The sequence below is a fragment of the Pristiophorus japonicus genome, chromosome 9, assembly GCF_044704955.1.
Source record: "Pristiophorus japonicus isolate sPriJap1 chromosome 9, sPriJap1.hap1, whole genome shotgun sequence".
Taxonomy (NCBI): Eukaryota; Metazoa; Chordata; class Chondrichthyes; family Pristiophoridae; genus Pristiophorus; species Pristiophorus japonicus.
Window position 1 is genome coordinate 67,125,053 of NC_091985.1, and position 19,592 is coordinate 67,144,644.

Consider the following 19,592-nt stretch of genomic DNA (forward strand, 5'->3'; position numbering starts at 1 on the left):
TTAGATGTCCCCCTACAAAATTAATTAAAATTACTAAGTGACAAACATTTGTGGGTTTGTAATGGCACTTTATTTAAATGCTCCATTTGTTGTGGCACATATTAGCACCTTGGTTTAACTTTCTAATAAGTTTCTTACGTAATTTAGTGTTAAACCGTGTAACAGAGTGATTTTTTTCCACTAAAGAGGACTAAAAAGTCAAATTGCTGCTCTGTATGCAGAAGCTTAGGCCATTCAGAATTTAATTGTTGTTTGGTCAGGAAACTTTGATTAGATTGTGGACAGTTTTAGGCTGGAAGCTAAAAGTATGCAACACCCTGACTGTTTCCTTCGGTCACAAAATACAGCTGTATCTATTCAAGGTGGTACAACACTGTTTCAATGTGCCAATTTATCAATAATATAAGAACTTACTGGGCATTTGGCATGTAACAAACTGCCTGGTTTGCTGGAATTGTCCATGGCTGGGTTGTCCAGATCAATGCATGAACAGAGGATGCATTATCTGCAAGATAAAATAATTCTTTTCAGACTAAAACAAAAAAAGGAAACATTTTTCACCACCCGATATCCATATTACAGATGTATCATAGATCAAATTTTACTTCTCCAACTGATAAATATCAAGTATTTTTCTGATATCTGCTTAATTATCAAATGCATTCATAGAAACAGAGAAAATAGGTGCAGGAGTAGGCCATTCGGCCCTTCTAGCCTGCACCGCCGTTCAATGAGTTCATGGCTGAACATGCAACTTCAGTACCCCATTCCTGCTTTCTCACCATATCCCTTGATCCCCCTAGTAGTAAGGACTTCATCTAACTCCTTTTTGAATATATTTAGTGAATTGGCTTCAAACAACTTTCTGTGGTAGAGAATTCCACAGGTTCACCACTCTCTGGGTGAAGAAGTTTCTCCTCATCTCGGTCCTAAATGGCTTACCCCTTATCCTCAGACTGTGACCCCTGGTTCTGGACTTCCCCAACATTGGGAACATTCTTCCTGCATCTAACCTGTCTAAACCCATCAGAATTTTTAACATTTCTATGAGGTCCCCTCTCATTCGACTGAACTCCAGTGAATACAAGCCCAGTTGATATGTCAGTCCTGCCATCCCGGGAATCAGTCAGGTGAACCTTCGCTGCACTCCCTCAATTCAGAAACGCCTATCTATTCCCCTTACAATTGAATCCCCTATCACTATCGCTCTCCCACTCTTTTTCCTGCCCTCCTGTGCAACAGAGCCAGCCACGGTGCCATGAACTTGGCTGCTGCTGCCCTCCCCTGATGAGTCATCCCCCTCAACAGTACTCAAAGCAGTGTATCTGTTTTGCAGGGGGATGACCACCGGGGACCCCTGCACTACCTTCCTGCTGGTCTTCCATTCCCTATCTGGCTGTAGACCCTTTCCCTGCGGTACGACCAACTCGCTGCACGTGCTACTCACGTCATTCTCAGCATCGTGGATGCTCCAGAGTGAATCCACCCTCAGCTCCAACTCCGCAACGCGGTCCATCAGGAGCTGGAGGCGGATACACTTCCCGCACATGTAGTCGTCAGGGACACTGGAGTCGTCCCTGAGTTCCCACATGGTACAAGAGGAGCATAACACGTAACCGAGCTGTCCTGCCATGACTTAACCCTTCGATAGGCAACAACAATGCAATAGTTAGGAAGGACATTAGCTTGGATGATGTGGAATCTATATGAGTAGAGCTGCAGAACACCAAAGGGCAAAAAACATTAGTGGGAGTTGTGTACAGACCTCCAAACAGTAGTAGTGATGTTGGGGAGGGCATCAAACAGGAAATTAGGGGTGCATGCAATAAGAGTGCAGCAGTTATAATGGGTGACTTTAATATGCACATAGATTGGGCTAACCAAACTGGAAGCAATACGGTGGAGGAGGATTTCCTGGAGTGCATAAGGGATGGTTTTCTCGACCAATATGTCGAGGAACCAACTAGGGGGGAGGCCATCTTAGACTGGGTGTTGTGTAATGAGAGAGGATTAATTAGCAATCTCGTTGAGCGAGGCCCCTTGGGGAAGAGTGACCATAATATGGTGGAATTCTGCATTAGGATGGAGAATGAAACAGTTAATTCAGAGACCATGGTCCAGAACTTAAAGAAGGGTAACTTTGAAGGTATGAGGCGTGAATTGGCTAGGATTGATTGGCGAATGACACTTAAGGGGTTGACTGTGGATGGGCAATGGCAGACATTTAGAGACGCATGGATGAACTACAACAATTGTACATTCCTGTCTGGCGTAAAAATAAAAAAGGGAAGGTGGCTCAACCGTGGCTATCAAGGGAAATCAGGGATAGTATTAAAGCCAAGGAAGTGGCATACAAATTGGCCAGAAATAGCAGCGAACCCGGAGACTGGGAGAAATTTAGAACTCAGCAGAGGAGGACAAAGGGTTTGATTAGGGCAAGGAAAATGGAGTACGAGAAGAAGCTTGCAGGGAACATTAAGACGGATTGCAAAAGTTTCTATAGATATGTAAAGAGAAAAAGGTTAGTAAAGACAAACGTAGGTTCCCTGCAGTCAGAATCAGGGGAAGTCATAACGGGGAACAAAGAAATGGCGGACCAATTGAACAAGTACTTTGGTTCGGTATTCACTAAGGAGGACACTAACAACCTTCCGGATATAAAAGGGGTCAGAGTAAGGAGGAGGAACTGAGGGAAATCCTTATTAGTCGGGAAATTGTGGTGGGGAAATTGATGGGATTGAAGGCCGATAAATCCCAGGGCCTGATGGACTGCATCCCAGAGTACTTAAGGAGGTAGCCTTGGAAATGGCAGATGCATTGACAGTCATTTTCCAACATTCCATTGACTCTGGATCAGTTCCTATCGAGTGGAGGGTAGCCAATGTAACCCCACTTTTTAAAAAAGGAGAGAGAAAACAGGGAATTATAGACCGGTCAGCCTGACATCGGCAGTGGGTAAGATGATGGAATCAATTATTAAGGATGTCATAGCAGCGCATTTGGAAAGAGGTGACATGATAGGTCCAAGTCAGCATGGATTTGTGAAAGGGAAATCATGCTTGACAAATCTTCTGGAATTTTTTGAGGATGTTTCCAGTAGAGTGGACAAGGGAGAACCAGTTGATGTGGTATATTTGGACTTTCATAAGGCTTGCGACAAGGTCCCACACAAGAGATTAATGTGCAAAGTTAAAGCACATGGGATTGGGGGTTGTGTGCTAACATGGATTGAGAACTGGTTGTCAGACAGGAAGCAAAGAGTAGGAGTAAATGGGTACTTTTCGGAATGGCAGGCGGTGACAAGTGGGGTACCGCAAGGTTCTGTGCTGGGGACCCAGCTGTTTACACTGTACATTAATGATTTAGACGAGGGGATTAAATGTAGTATCTCCAAATTTGCGGATGACACTAAGTTAGGTGGCAGTGTGAGCTGCGAGGAGGATGCTATGAGGCTGCAGAGCGACTTGGATAGGTTAGGTGAGTGGGCAAATGCATGGCAGATGAAGTATAATGTGGATAAATGGGAGGTTATCCACTTTGGTGGTAAAAACAGAGACACAGACTATTATCTGAATGGTGACAGATTAGGAAAAGGGGAGGTGCAACGAGACCTGGGTGTCATGGTACATCAGTCATTGAAGGTTGGCATGCAGGTACAGCAGGCGGTTAAGAAAGCAAATGGCATGTTGGCCTTCATAGCGAGGGGATTTGACTACAGGGGCAGAGAGGTGTTGCTACAGTTGTACAGGGCCTTGGTGAGGCCACACCTGGAGTATTGTGTACAGTTTTGGTCTCCTAACCTGAGGAAGGACATTCTTGCTATTGAGGGAGTGCAGCGAAGGTTCACCAGACTGATTCCCGGGATGGCGGGACTGACCTATCAAGAAAGACTGGATCAACTGGGCTTGTATTCACTGGAGTTCAGAAGAATGAGAGGGGACCTCATAGAAACGTTTAAAATTCTGATGGATTTAGACAGGTTAGATGCAGGAAGAATGTTCCCAATGTTGGGGAAGTCCAGAACCAGGGGTCACAGTCTAAGGATAAGGGGTAAGCCATTTAGGACCGAGATGAGGAGAAACTTCTTCACCCAGAGAGTGGTGAACCTGTGGAATTCTCTACCACAGAAAGTAGTTGAGGCCAATTCACTAAATATATTCAAAAAGGAGTTAGATGAGGTCCTTACTACTAGGGGGATCAAGGGGTATGGCGAGAAAGCAGGAATGGGGTACTGAAGTTGCATGTTCAGCCATGAACTCATTGAATGGCGGTGCAGGCTCGAAGGGCCGAATGGCCTACTCCTGCACCTATTTTCTATGTTTCTATTAATCTCCTCCTTAACCAGCAATGCTACCCCACTTCCTTTTCCTTTTATTCTATCCTTCCTGAATGTTGAATACCCCTGGATGTTGAGTTCCCAGCCCTGATCATCCTGGAGCCATGTCTCTGTACTCCCAATCACATCATATTTGTTAACATCTATTTGCACAGTTAATTCATCCACCTTATTACAGATACTCCTTGCATTCTATTATTCTTCAGACCTATGAACAAACCGGTGCGACAGGACATACTCAAGGGTGGTATTTTGCAAATTTCTTGTCTTGCAGGGAAAAAAAGACAACCTCAAAACACCAATAGATGACTGACTCCATTCCTTTCATTGCTTTACTTTAAAAAAATAACTTTTTAAAAGAAAATTAATTTAAATAATACATCTTGTAAACACAGTATCGCAAGATACTTCTTTCCTTCCCAATTTTTCCTAGACTCAGAGTGATGACTCACACTCAGTAGTGCTGTTAGGGAAGAGAGGAAGTATATTTTCTTAAGTGCTGACAGCCACTACGTGCCTCACTCAACTGGACATTCATCAAGTCTGAGCCCAAACAGGGCGCATCAGTATTCTATTCAACGATGGAAGTCATAACTCCCCACTTTTTAAAAAAGGAGGGAGAGAAAACGGAATTATAGGCCAGTTAGCCTGACATCGGTAGTGGGGAAAATGCTGGAATTAATTAAAGATGTAATAGCAGCGCATTTGGAAAGCAGTGACAGGATTGGTCCAAGTCAGCATGGATTTATGAAAGTGAAATCATGCTTGACATATCTTCTAGAATTTTTTGAGGATGTAACTAGTAGAGTGGATAAGGGAGAACCAGTGGATGTGGTGTATTTGAACTTTCAAAAGGCTTTTGACAAGGTCCCACACAAGAGATTAGTGTGCAAAATTAAAGCCCACGGGATTGGGGTTAATGTATTGACGTGGATAGAGAACTGGTTGGCAGACAGGAAGCAAAGAGTGTGAATAAACGGGTCCTTTTCAGAATGGCAGGCAGTGACTAGTGGAGTACCGCAAGGTTCAGTGCTGGGACCCCAGTTATTTACAATATATATTAATCATTTAGATGAAGGAATTGAATGTAATATCTCCAAGTTTGCAGATGACACTAAGCTGGGTGGCAGTGTGACCTGTGAGGAGGATGCCAAGAGGCTGCAGGGGACAGGTTAGGTGAATGAGAAAATACATGGCAGATGCAGTATAATGTGGACAAGTGTGAGGTTATCCACTTTGGTGGCAAAACAGGAAGGCAGATTATCTGAATGGTGACAAATTAGTAAAAGGGGAGGTGCAACAAAACCCGAGTGTCATGGTACATCAGTCATTGAAAGTAGGCATGCAGGTACAACAAGCAGTTAAGAAAGCAAATGGCATGTTGACCTTCATAGCAAGAGGATGTGAGTATAGGAGCAGGGAGGTCTTGCTGCAGTTGCACAGGGCCTTGGTGAGATCACACCTTGAGTATTGTGTGCAGTTTTGGTCTCCTAATCTGAGGAAGGACATTCTTGCTATTGAGGGAGTGCAGCGAAGGTTCACCAGACTGATTCCCGGGATGGCAGGACTGACATATGAAGAAAGACTGGATCGGCTAGGCTCATATTCACTGGAATTTAGAAGAATGAGAGGGGATCTCATAGAAGCATATAAAATTCTGACGGGATTGGACAGGTTAGATGCAGGAAGAATGTTCCCGATGTTGGGGAAGTCCAGAAGCAGGGGTCACAGTTAAGGATAAGGAGCAAGCCATATAGGACCGAGATGAGGAGAAACTTTTTCACCCAGAGAATTGTGAATCTATGGAATTCACTACCACAGAAAGTTGTTGAATCCAGCTCATTGGATATATTCAAAAGTGAGTTAGATGTGGCCCTTATGGCTAAAGGGGATCAGGGGGTATGGAGAGAAGGCAAGAGTGGGGTACTGAAGTTGCATGATCAGCCATGATCATATTGAATGATGGTGCAGGCTCGAAGGGCCGAATGGCCTGCTCCTGCACCTATTTTCTATGTTTCTATAACAGCCAAGCTAGATTTTGACCTCATACATTCACATCCAACAGACATGGGTCAACAGATAGTGATCAGGAGAGTGATCAGCTGACTATTTCCCTCCAACTCAAATGGACACAAAGCACAATTTCAGCACACTTTCAGCTATCAAGCTGAGATCAAGTAGTTTAGATCTCTTAATATTGAACTTAAATTAGAGCCTATACAATTGAGTGTTGTCAGGCTATTCATCCATGACATTAGTAATGATTTCAACATTTTGATGTCAATAAATATTCCTTTGCATAGAAGACAATAATGTGTCAGAAAAGAAGTTACCCAACAACAACTCTCCCTCTACCTACATTTTTTCCCATTCACTTAACACACTGGCGCTTCAATAAGCTGCACCACGATGCTGTACCTGAATCAAAGCTTTAAACTCAGTAACAATCATAAATTTACAACCGGCACTGTACCTGTTGCTGAAGCCATTTTGGAGGGTTTTTTTACAAGAGGAAACTTGACATATACTGATCGACTAATATGCTGCTGATTGTACTCAAGCTCAGCTTCAGCCAGGGCTGTCCTGCATAGATAAATGACAACCGTTATCATTTCATCAAGTCCAAAATAACTTAAAATTCAAAACGTCTGCTCATGAAATAAATTACAAACCTTGTGGAAGGAGACCAAAATACAGGTTTGTAGTCTTGATAAATATAACCCTTAAGGCAAAGAGAAGGAAAGTTATTTGAATTTTATCAAGCATTGCACAATGTATGAAATAGGCAAGAACAGTAAAATACCTTGTCAAACATTTTGTGGAAAATTTGTAACTGTCTGGCTTCATATTGTTTGTCAAAAGTATAATAACAGTTATCCCAATCTGCCATCACGCCCCATCGGATGAACGCTGCTCGCTGCCGTTCAATTGTTCTTTCTGCAAATTCTCTGGCTGAAAGACAAAAAAAAGTATTAAAAAAGTAATATATAACTGTGTGTAGGTTAACTCTCCTGCAATTCTCCACATGGCAAATTTCTAATGTCAATAATGACCATGGTTAGCGGGGGTGGGGGGGGTGCCTCTATACAAGAAAAGCTGAAGTAGTAATTTTAGCATTGTTGCAAGGGCTGTTTTCACTTTGTAGCAACCAAGATCCCTTCTAACACTTGTATTTAATTAAGTCAAGTCAGAGGTTTGTTGCTTAAAAATAAAAATGGAATGCAGGAGTGACTACAGTGTAACAGTTTTTATTTAGTCTAGCTTTCAATTTACCGCAGGTCCAAATCCAACAATCCCCCCACCCCATTTTTTCTTACCTGCACCACCATCATAATAGCTGATGTCATATTCAAATTGTCAGAACTAATAAACCAGCCTTCTCAAGAACAAATATCAGTTGAGGGCATAATGTAGGTTTTGAGAACTGAAAGAAACTTCTCAATTGCATTACCTGTACTGCCTTAACACTCATCTGGCAATATACATGTTGTAGCATGGATCAACCATTTCTGTGCGCCCTAATGGATCAGCAGTGAATAGTTCAGCCATGCAGATCGGCAAAATGGGTCCTTCCCTGATCTTGATTATTCACTAATCTCAGGTGGCGGGTTGGGGTCACAATTGTGCATAGGGCTGATGAAAAGCAGAGTTCATGCTTCTGATCACTATCCAGTGAATTCTGCTGGAAATGCATTTATGCACATCAATGAGGAGAGCATTGATCTGATACCACCGCAGATGAAATAGCCAGCCAACAACAGGCAAGTTTCACACATGGGCAAAATACCAAAGGGTGACCACAGGAAGGAGTCAAGCCTTGAGAAGAAGGAAAACTGGCATTAAATAAAATTATCCAGTGATTTGGAATTTTTGCACTTCTTCACAACAGTTCTTTCAATCTCATGCTACCATGAGTAAGTAACAAAGAACAATGGTTTTTGCATATAACTAAAATCCTGAATCAACAACAGAGTAAAAGTCAATGCATTCAACATTCTTAGCACAAAGTAATACTCTGAAAAACCTCCAAACAAAGTATGTGTGATTAAGACAAAATTCACATACACTACTGCTAAAGCTGACCACAGTTGAAGTTAGTTTTACAGGATAGTCACGTTGTTTCAAAAGTTGCAGTTCTAATGGCTTACAGCACTGGTAAATAACAAGACAATACAAAATTCAAGTGACAGAATTAACTGGTGTCGATGGCATTAATAAGAAAATTACCTTTTTGTCTGATCTGTACAGGAGAAAGTTTTTTAGCTTCTTCACCACATTCTGCCAATGCTCTGAGCTCAATAGGCAACCCATGACAATCCCAGCCTGGTACAAAGTGAACTCTGGAACCTCTCATCATCCGAAATCTATTAGTAATATCCTTTAGTATCTGCAGTTAGGGAAATCAGAAAATAACACTAAGTCATGAAATAAAATGAGACAAGTTTATTTCACTTATAGGCAGTCCCTCGGAATCGAGGAGGACTTGCTTCCACTCTCAAAGTGAGTTCTTTGATGGCTGAACAGTCCGATACGAGAGCCACAGACCCTATTACAGGTGGGACGACATTCGTCGGGGGAGGGGGTTGGTAGGACTGGTTTGCCGTGCGCTCCTTCCGCTGCCTGCGCTTGGCCTCTTCATGCTCTTTGCGTTGAGACTCGAAGAGCTCAACGCCCTCCCGGATGGACTCTCTCCACCTCGGGCAGTCTATGGCCAGGGTTTCCCAGGTGTCAGTGATGTCGCTCTTTACCAGGGAGGCTTTGAGGGTGTTCTTATAACGTTTCCATTGTCCTCCTTTGGCTCGTTTACCATGAAGGAGCTCCGCATAAAGCATTTGCTTAGGGAGTCTCGTATCTGGCATGCAAACTATGTGGCCTGCCCAGCAAAGCTGATCGAGTGTGGTCAGTGCTTCAATACTGGGGATGTTAGCCTGGTCGAGGACACTAACCTCCCAGGGGATTTGTAGGATCTTGCGGAGGCATCGTTGGTGATATATCTCCAGCGACTTGAGGTGCCTTCTATACATCGTCCATGTCTCAGATCCATACAGGAGGGTGGGTATTACTACAGCCCTGTAGACCATGAGTTTGGTGGTAGATTTAAGGGCCTGTTCTTCAAACACTCTTTTCCTCAGATGGCCGAAGGCTGCACTGGCGCACTGGAGGCGATGCTGAATCTCTGCATCAATGTCTGCCTTTGTTGATAAGAGGCTCGCGAGATGTGGGAAACGGTTCACACTGTCTAGGGCCGCGCCGTGGATCTTGATGACTGGAGGGCAGTGCTGTGCGGCGGTGACAGGCTGGAGGAGGACCTTTGTCTTACGGATGTTAAGCTTAAGGCCCATGCTTTCATATGCCTCAGTGAATATATCCTGGAGTTCAGCCTCTGAATGTGCACAGACGCAGGCGTTGTCCGCATACTGCAGCTCAATGACAGAGGTTGGGGTGATCTTGGATCTGGCCTGGAGGAGGCGTAGGTGAAACAGCTTCCCACTGGTTCTGTAGTTTAGTTCCACTCCAGCGGAGAGCTTGTTGATTGTGAGGTGGAGCATGGCGGCGAGTAAGATTGAGAAGAGAGTTAGAGCGATAACGCAGCCCTGTTTGACCCCGGTCCAGACGTGGATTGGGTCTATAATGGATTCGTTGGTAAGGATCACGGCCTGCATGTCATCGTGAAGCAAGCGAAGGATGTTGACAAACTTTTGGGGACATTTTTACATAATATGTATATATAAAAATTACACCATTAGGCAAATACATTATCCAAGTAATCTGTAAAACTGACCACGGTATATATAACGGTCAAAATAAATGTATGCATTTAGAGTGCATTGAAGAAAATATGAACTTACTTTATTTAAGGCATGGCCAACATGAGGGTCACCATTAGCATAAGGTGGTCCATCGTGAACACAAAACTCCTTTCCTTTCCTGTTTCTTTGCCAAGAGTATAGCTCTGAAAAACCACATTCCTATAAACAACAGGAAATATGTCAAGGTGTCACCAGCTTACAATATCTTATCTTTCCCTTATCTTTTGGCCCTAGACTTAGTGACCATCAACCTTCCTCTATCCTTTGGCATGATCACCATCATCTTCAAAACTGCTGTCACCAACTATTCCTTGAAAAGCTCCCCTCGATGTTTTCAAAATATCATGCACTCAAACTGCCTTTCCCCTCCAAAGTCAAATGCACCAGTGCCATTACCAACACACAATCTTTGTTAACCACTCATCTCCCCAGTTTCTTCACATCTATCCTTGTCCTCCTTTATTCATGAGTGACATTCCATGCCTTCGCAACATTCCATCCCTTCACAACAGCATTCACAAGCATGGGGTCAGCTTACACATCAACTCTATGGTCTTAACCATTACCGACTCCCACTTTTAGTCTGTTGTTCAGCCTGATTCACTGTCATGGAATGGGGGTGGGGTTCGGCGGCTGTCAGATGGGAGTGGAGGATAAGAGATGGGGGCGGGTGGGAGTGCAGGATAAGAGATGGGGGCAGGTGGGAGTGCAGGATAAGAGATGGGTGGGTGGGGAAATGTATTCATTCACGAGATAGAGGTATTGCTGGCAAGGCCAGCATTTATTTGCTCATCCCCAACGGCCCTTCTTGAACCGCTACAGTCCGTGTGGTGAAGGTACTCCTTCAGTTAGGGAGGGTGCAGTTAGGGGAGTTCCAGGATTTTGACCCAGTGACGATGAAGGAACGGTGATATATTTCCAAGTCAGGATGGTGTGTAACTTGGGAGGGGAACTCGTAGGTGGTGGTGTTCCCATGCATCTGCTGTCCTTGTCCTTGTGGGTGGTCGAGGTCACGCGTTTGGGAGGTGCTACCAAAGAAGTATCTTGGAGATGGCACACACTGCAGCCATGGTGCATCAGTGGTGGAAGCAGTCAATGTTTAAGGTGGTGGAGTGGGTCCCAGTCAAGTGGGCTACATTGTTCTGGGTGGTGTCAAGCTTCGTTGTTGGAGCCTCCACTCATCCAGGCAAGTAGAGAGTATTCCATCACATTCCTGATTTGTGCCTTGTAGATGGCAGAAAGGCTTTGCGGAATCAGGTGCTACAGAATACTCAACCTCTGACCTGCTCTTATTTATGTGGCTGGTCCAGTTAAGTTTCTAGTCAATGGTGACCCCACCCCAGATGTTGATGGTGGGAGATTCGGTGATGGTAATGCCATTGAATGTCACGGGGAGGTGGTTAGACTCTCTCTTGTTGGAGGTGGTCATAGCCTGGCTCTTGTGTGGCGCGAATGTTACTCGCCACATATCAGCCCAAGCCTGAATGTTGTCCAGGTCTTGCTGCATGTGGGCACAGACTGCTTCATTATCTTGAGTCGAGAATGGAACTGAACACTATGCAATCATCAGCAAACAGCCCCACTTCTGACCTTATGATGGAGGGAAGGTCAGTGATGGAGCAGCTGAAGATGGTTGGGCCTAGGACACTGCCCTGAGCAACTCCTTCAGCGATGTCCTGGGGGTGAGATGATTGGCCTCCAACAACCACAACCACCTTCCTTTGTGCTAGGTATGACTCCAACCAGTGGAGAGTTTTCCCCCCATTCCCACTGACTTTAATTTAGAACTCCTTGATGCCACACTCTGTCAAATGTTGCCTTGATGTCAAGGACAGTCACTCTCACCTCGAGAATTTAATTATTTTGTCCATGTTTGCACCAAGATTGTAATGAGGTCTTGAGCCAAGGGGTCTGGCAGAACTCAAACTGAGCATTGGTGAGCAGGTTATTGGTTAAGTGCTGCTTAATAGCACTGTCAATGACACCTTCCATTACTTTGCTGATAGGGCAGTAATTGGTCTGATTAGATTTGTCCTGCTTTTTGTGGACAGGACACACCTGACAATTTTCCACTGTCAGGCAGATGCCAGTGTTGTCACTGTATTGGAGTACTGGAACAGCCTAGCTAGAGCCGCAGCTAGTTCTGAGCTCACATCTTCAGCACTACAGCCAGGATGTTATCGGGGCTCATAGCCTTTGCTGTATCCAGTGCGCTCAGCCATTTCTTGGTATCACATTGAGTGAATCAAATTGACTGAAGACTGGCTTCTGTGATGGTCGGGACCTCAGAAGAAGGCTGAGATGAGATGGTTGCAAACGGTTCAGCCTCGTCTTTTCCACTCACATGCTGGGCTCCGCCATCACTGAGAGGGGTGTTCGTGGAGCCTCCATTTCCCATTTATTGTTTCAGTGTCCACTACCATTCACAACTGCATATGGCAGAACTGCAGAGATTTGATCTGATCCATTGGTTAAGGGATCGTTTAACTGTCTATAATATGCTGCTTCCGCTGTTTAGCATGCATGCAAGTCCTGTGATGTAGCTTCATCAGGTTGGCACCTCATTTTTAGGCACATCTGGTGCTGCTCCTGGCATGCTCTTCGACACTCAATATACTAGGGTTGTCCCCTAGCTTGATGGTAAGAGTGAGGGATAGGCCAGGCCATGAGGATACAGTTTGTAGTGGTATTCAATTCTGTTGCTGATGGATGCCCAGTTTTGAGCCGTTAGATCCGTTTTGAATCTAATCCACTTAGCACGGTGGCAGTGCCACACAAAGCGACGGAGGGTGTCCTCAGTATGAAGATGGGACTTTGTCTCCCCAATGACTGTGCGGTGGTCACTCCTCCCAATACGGTCATGGACAGATGCATCTGCAACTGATAGATTAGTGAGGACGAGGTCTAATAGGTTTTTACCTTGTGTTGGTTCTCTCACCATTTGTCACAGGCCCAGTCTGGCAGCTATGTCCTTCAGGACTCGGCCAGCTCGGTCAGTAGTGGTGCTACCGAGCCACTCTTGGTGATGGACACTGTAGCCCCCACCCAGAGTACGGATGCTTCTTCCAAGTGGTGTTCAACATGGAGGAGTACTGATTCATCAGCTGAGGGAGGGCGGTAGGTGGTCATCAGCAGGAGGTTTCCTTGCCCATGTTTGACCTGATGCCATAAGACTTCACAAGGTCTGGGAGTTAGTGTTAAGGACTCCCAGGGCCACTCCCTCCCAACTGTATACCACTGTATCACCATATCTGGTGGGTCTGTCCTGCCGGTGGGATAAGACATACCCAGTGATGGTGATGGAGGAGTTTGCAAGGTTGGTTGAAAGGTATGATTTTGTGAGTATGACAATGTCAGGCTGCTCCTTGACTAGTCTGTGGGACAGCTCTCCCAATTTTGGTAGAAGTCCCCAGATGTTAGCGAGGAGGACTTTGCAAGTTCGACTAGATTAGGTGTTCTTTTGACGTGTAGGAGTCTGATGCCCAGTTCCATCTGGTTTTATTCTTATTGGGGGGAAAATTGCGGTCGGAGGCTTCCTTCGTGCGAACGCCTCCGACCCAAAAATCATCTACGAAAGTACCTGGTGCTCCCGGAGAAATGTATGATCCTGGTCAGAGGCCTAGATTCGCTGTGAAACACACACGAAGATATCTTTCAGGTACATACATGTTGGATTCACGTGGGCCTGGACCCACCAATCACTATGCAGTATTCGCATTGATAAAAATGGGAACTCAGTTTGTACGAGTTCACATTACTGTCAATGAGAATAACCCTCTAAAACACCTAAACGCAGTATAATAAATAAATCACATCACATATTTAAATTAAATTGAAATTAAATGTAATTAAATGTTTTAGGAAAAAAAAATATTTTGTGGATTTTTTTGTGTGTTTTAATAGGGTTAAAAATTAACTTATCTTAAATGGGCAGGGTTTTTAAATCTAAAAATGAGTGTTTAAATTAAATTTTTATATGTTTTAAAAGTGTTACGCTGTTAAAGTAGGCTATGGGCCTGCTTTTACCAGGCATAAAAGTTTAAAGGACATTCGCTGGGCACGAGTTGGGCAAATAGTCCAAACTCTCCCATGCGGATGTCCTTCTCCCTGGGATGCGGTGGATTAGTCTTTAGAAATCTTGACAGATCGGAAAATTCGGTTTTCGACGCAAGCACATCGAGCCCCGAAAACCAACTTTTGCAAGGTCCCGCCGGGTCCATGTGCACTTCGTACAGACCAGGCGAGGCCGGAATTTTCGACCCATTATAGTTTTCTATACCAGCTTGATACAACTGAGTGGCTTGAGGCTGCAACGCAGTAACAGCACCCCTCTCCCTCCCTCCCTCCCTCCAGCCCACGTCCGCTGACCTCCATCCTCCCCCTGTCCCCTCACCTCCATCCTCCCCCATCACCCCCTGCCCCCTCACCTCGAGCCCACACCCCCTGCCCCTCACCTCCATCCCTCTGTGACCCCTCACCTCCAGCCCACGCCCCTTGCCCCCTCACTTCCATCCTCCCCCTGCCCCCTCACCTCCAGCCCATGCCCCTTGCCCCCTCACTTCCATCCTCCCCCTGCCCCCTCACTTCTAGCCCATGCCCCCTATTTCAAAGAGCAGTTAAGAGTCAACCACATGGCTGTGGGTCTGGAGTCACATATTGGCCAGAGCAGGTGAGGATGGCAGATTTCCTTCTCTAAAAGACATTCGTGAACCAGATGAGTTTTTACAATACGAGGGCTGGAGGCGAGGGAGGGCTGTAGGTGAGGGTGAGGGGGAGGGGAGCGGGGGTGCTGTCATTGCTTTGCAACCTCTCACTTGGCACACTGAATCCCCGAACATCCCCCGTCCTGCGGGGCCCGCCCCGTGCCATACCCGCTGGATCTGCAGCTCCTTCTCGGCCAGCTCCTTGCCGCTCAGTCTCATGGGGAAGTCGGTGCGGGGCAGCAACACCGTCTCCCTGAACTTGTTCCGGCCCGGGCTGGAGCTGGAGCTCCCGCTGGCCACCAACATCCGCCACCCAGCGGCGGTCCGTAACTTGCCGGCCAGTGCGAGGCGGCCGCCGCCGTGGCCCCTGAGCGCTGAGATCATGGTGGCGGTGGCGGGAGGAGGGAGAACGGCCAGCTGCTCCGCGAGCACTACACTGAGCCCGGCCGCGCGGCACCTTGGGTACCGCCACGGCGCCCGCCCAGGCTCAAAGCTCGCCTTTCAAAACCGCGAACTTTCCCGCTCCCTGCTACCTGAAACAGCTCCTCGCCACCACTTGTCACAAGAGGGAGAATCAGTCACACAGCAAAGCAATGATTTTCAAACCAATCTCAACACCCGGAACTGCGTTAATTTTTTTTTAAACTGTCTCTAAAACAGATGACGTTTTAAGCCCCCAAAAAAGTGAGGAAATGTCACACCTGAGCAGGGACGGATTATGGGTGCCTCAGGCCCTGGGCGGTACCCCGGCCATGGGTCCCCTACTCCCACTCACATCCTGCAGTAAATAACATTAGTGAGCTAAGCCACAGGGTATGCATCAGGTCAAGGTCAGGTCGACATCTCAGGTTATGTTCTCATCGATACTATGATGACACTCATTTAATATTTTATGTTTCCAAACAAACCGATACCTTGACGAAACTCTGTATAAACAGTAAACAACTTATTTTTTTTTAAATCCTTACATTTTGAAACTAAATCGACAATGACCACAATTTAGAAAAAGACAGTGCAATTTTGGGGGAAAACCATCATTTGTCTTTTGCACTCCATTTTCTCCACAGAGGCAACTACAAGTATAACATTACATTGGTCTTTTCCTAGATTTTTGTCGGCTAAACTCGTCAATGATTTTCGAGAAGTCAAGTCCTCTTAGTACTTCACTCTCGATGCTCATGATTGAAAGACTATTAAGTGGATCTTTTCCCATTACATTGCTGATCTCATCCTTGATGGGTTTTAGTTTCGAGAAGGACCGCACACCACTGCAATTTGATACCATCATCGACAGATATATCCGAAGAGCTATTTCAATGTTAGAAAAGGTTTGGGTGAGGGCATGCTTATGAAGGAATTGGTATATTCTCAGCTCTGCTGACTTAGTTTGTTTGACACAAATTGAAGCTCTGTTGAGGATGCCACTAAGCTAGAAAACTGGATGCATTCACTTTCAATCATAGGTTCCAGATCTTTGGGATAGGAGCGGGCAAGATTTGCTGCAGCTTGCTTGATCTCATGAGTTGAGAGAGTGGCTAGCTTGGACAGGAATCCAAACTTACAATTGATTTCCTTGAACGCTTCAAGGCAGCATTTCAAAGTACTGATTAGTTGATCAATGATGACTAGGAACACTTCAGTTTTGAATTTACATAGAAACATAGAAAATAGGTGCAGGAGCAGGCCATTCAGCCCTTCTAGCCTGCACCGCAATTCAATGAGTTCATGGCTGAACATGAAACTTCAGTACCCCCTTCCTGCTTTCTCGCCATAACCCTTGATCCCCCGAGTAGTAAGGACTTCATCTAACTCCCTTTTGAATATATTTAGTGAATTGGCCTCAACTACTTTCTGTGGTAGAGAATTCCACAGGTTCACCACTCTCTGGGTGAAGAAGTTTCTCCTCATCTCGGTCCTAAATGGCTTACCCCTTATCCTCAGACTGTGACCCCTGGTTTTGGACTTCCCCAACATTGGGAACATTCTTCCTGCATCTAACCTGTCTAAACCCGTCAGAATTTTAAACGTTTCCATGAGGTCCCCTCTCATTCTTCTGAACTCCAGTGAATACAAGCCCAGTTGATCCAGTCTTTCTTGATAGGTCAGTCCCGCCATCCCGGGAATCAGTCTGGTGAATCTTCGCTGCACTCCCTCAATAGCAAGAATGTCCTTCCTCAAGTTAGGAGACCAAAACTGTACACAATACTCCAGGTGTGGCCTCACCAAGGCTCTGTACAACTGTAGCAACACCTCCCTGCCCCTGTATTCAAATCCCCTCGCTATGAAGGCCAACATGCCATTTGCTTTCTTAACCGCCTGCTGTACCTGCATGCTAACCTTCAATGACTGATGTACCATGACACCCAGGTCTCGTTGCACCTTCCCTTTTCCTAATCTGTCACCATTCAGATAATAGTCTGTCTCTCTGTTTTTACCACCAAAGTGGATAACCTCACATTTATCCACATTATACTTCATCTGCCATGCATTTGCTCACTCACTTAACCTATCCAAGTCACTCTGCAGCCTCATAGCATCCTCCTCGCAGCTCACACTGCCACCCAACTTAGTGTCATCCGCAAATTTGGAGATACTGCATTTAATCCCCGCGTCTAAATCATTAATGTACAATGTAAACAGCTGGGGCCCCAGCACAGAACCTTGCGGCACCCCACTAGTCACTGCCTGCCATTCTGAAAAGTACCCGTTTACTCCTACTCTTTGCTTCCTGTCTGACAACCAGTTCTCAATCCACGTCAGCACACTACCCCTAATCCCATGTGCTTTAACTTTGCACATTAATCTCTTGTGTGGGACCTTGTCGAAAGCCTTCTGAAAGTCCAAATATACCACATCAACTGGTTCTCCTTTGTCCACTTTACTGGAAACATCCTCAAAAAATTCCAGATGATTTGTCAAGCATGATCTCCCTTTCACAAATCCATGCTGACTTGGACCTATCATGTCACCATTTTCCAGATGCACTGCTATGACATCCTTAATAATTGATTCCATCATTTTACCCACTACTGAGGTCAGGCTGACCGGTCTATAATTCCCTGTTTTCTCTCTCCCTCCTTTTTTAAAAAGTGGGGTTACATTGGCTACCCTCCACTCCATAGGAACTGATCCAGAGTCAATGGAATGTTGGAAAATGACTGTCAATGCATCCACTATTTCCAAGGCCACCTCCTTAAGTACTCTGGGATGCAGTCCATCAGGCCCTGGGGATTTATCGGCCTTCAATCCCATCAATTTCCCCAACACAATTTCCCGACTAATAAAGATTTCCCTCAGTTCCCCCTCCTTACTAGACCCTCCGACCCCTTTTATATCCGGAAGGTTGTTTGTATCCTCCTTAGTGAATACCGAACCAAAGTACTTGTTCAATTGGTCTGCCATTTCTTTGTTCCCCATTATGACTTCCCCTGATTCTGACTGCAGGGGACCTACGTTTGTCTTTACTAACCTTTTTCTCTTTACATACCTATAGAAACTTTTGCAATCCGCCTTAATGTTCCCTGCAAGCTTCTTCTCGTACTCCATTTTCCCTGCCCTAATCAAACCCTTTGTCCTCCTCTGCTGAGTTCTAAATTTCTCCCAGTCCCCAGGTTCGCTGCTATTTCTGGCCAATTTGTATGCCACTTCCTTGGCTTTAATACTATCCCTGATTTCCCTTGATAGCCACGGTTGAGCCACCTTCCCTTTTTTATTTTTACGCCAGACAGGAATGTACAATTATTGTAATTCATCCATGCGGTCTCTAAATGTCTGCCATTGCCCATCCACAGTCAACCCCCTAAGTATCATTCGCCAATCTATCCTGGCCAATTCACGCCTCATACCTTCAAAGTTACCCTTCTTTAAGTTCTGGACCATGGTCTCTGAATTAACTGTTTCATTCTCCATCCTAATGTAGAATTCCACCATATTATGGTCACTCTTCCCCAAGGGGCCTCGCACAACGAGATTGCTAATTAATCCTCTCTCATTACACAACACCCAGTCTAAGATGGCCTCCCCCCTAGTTGGTTCCTCAACATATTGGTCTAGAAAACCATCCCTTATGCACTCCAGGAAATCCTCCTCCACCGTATTGCTTCCAGTTTGGCTAGCCCAATCTATGTGCATATTAAAGTCACCCATTATAACTGCTACACCTTTATTGCATGCACCCCTAATTTCCTGTTTGATGCCCTCCCCAACATCCCTATTACTGTTTGGAGGTCTGTACACAACTCCTACTAACGTTTTTTGCCCTTTGGTGTTCTGCAGCTCTACCCATATAGATTCCACATCATCCAAGCTAATGTCTTTCCTAACTATTGCATTAATCTCCTCTTTAACCAGCAATGCTACCCCACCTCCTTTTCCTTTTATTCTATCCTTCCTGAATGTTGAATACCCCTGAATGTTGAGTTCCCAGCCCTGATCATCCTGGAGCCACGTCTCCGTAATCCCAATCACGTCATATTTGTTAACATCTATTTGCACAATTAATTCATCCACCTTATTGCGGATACTCCTTGCATTAAGACACAAAGCCTTCAGGCTTGTTTTTTTAACACCCTTTGTCCTTTTAGAATTTTGCTGTACAGTGGCCCTTTTTGTTCTTTGCCTTGGGTTTCTCTGCCCTCCACTTTTCCTCATCTCCTTTCTGTCTTTTGCTTTTGCCTCCTTTTTGTTTCCCTCTGTCTCCCTGCATTGGTTCCCATCCCCCTGCCATATTAGTTTAAATCCTCC

General features: G+C 45.3%; 1 protein-coding gene across 3 annotated transcripts in view; it reads right to left on the bottom strand.

Annotated features, from left to right (window-relative positions):
* iars2 (isoleucyl-tRNA synthetase 2, mitochondrial) overlaps positions 1–15,304 on the bottom strand; it is a 109,242-nt gene extending 93,938 nt beyond the window's left edge. The window contains exons 1-7 of one of the 3 annotated variants that reach the window (XM_070889432.1): positions 14,961–15,304; positions 10,186–10,305; positions 8,564–8,723; positions 7,140–7,288; positions 7,009–7,058; positions 6,810–6,919; positions 415–505 (exon numbers count right to left, since the gene is read on the bottom strand). In XM_070889432.1, coding sequence (XP_070745533.1) covers positions 415–505; positions 6,810–6,919; positions 7,009–7,058; positions 7,140–7,288; positions 8,564–8,723; positions 10,186–10,305; positions 14,961–15,233 — 953 coding nt within the window. In that variant the 5' untranslated portion in view covers positions 15,234–15,304. The remainder of the gene's footprint in view (positions 1–414; positions 506–6,809; positions 6,920–7,008; positions 7,059–7,139; positions 7,289–8,563; positions 8,724–10,185; positions 10,306–14,960) is intronic. The other 2 variants (XM_070889433.1, XM_070889434.1) reach the window with 2 other exon arrangements.
* Positions 15,305–19,592: the final 4,288 nt, after the last annotated feature.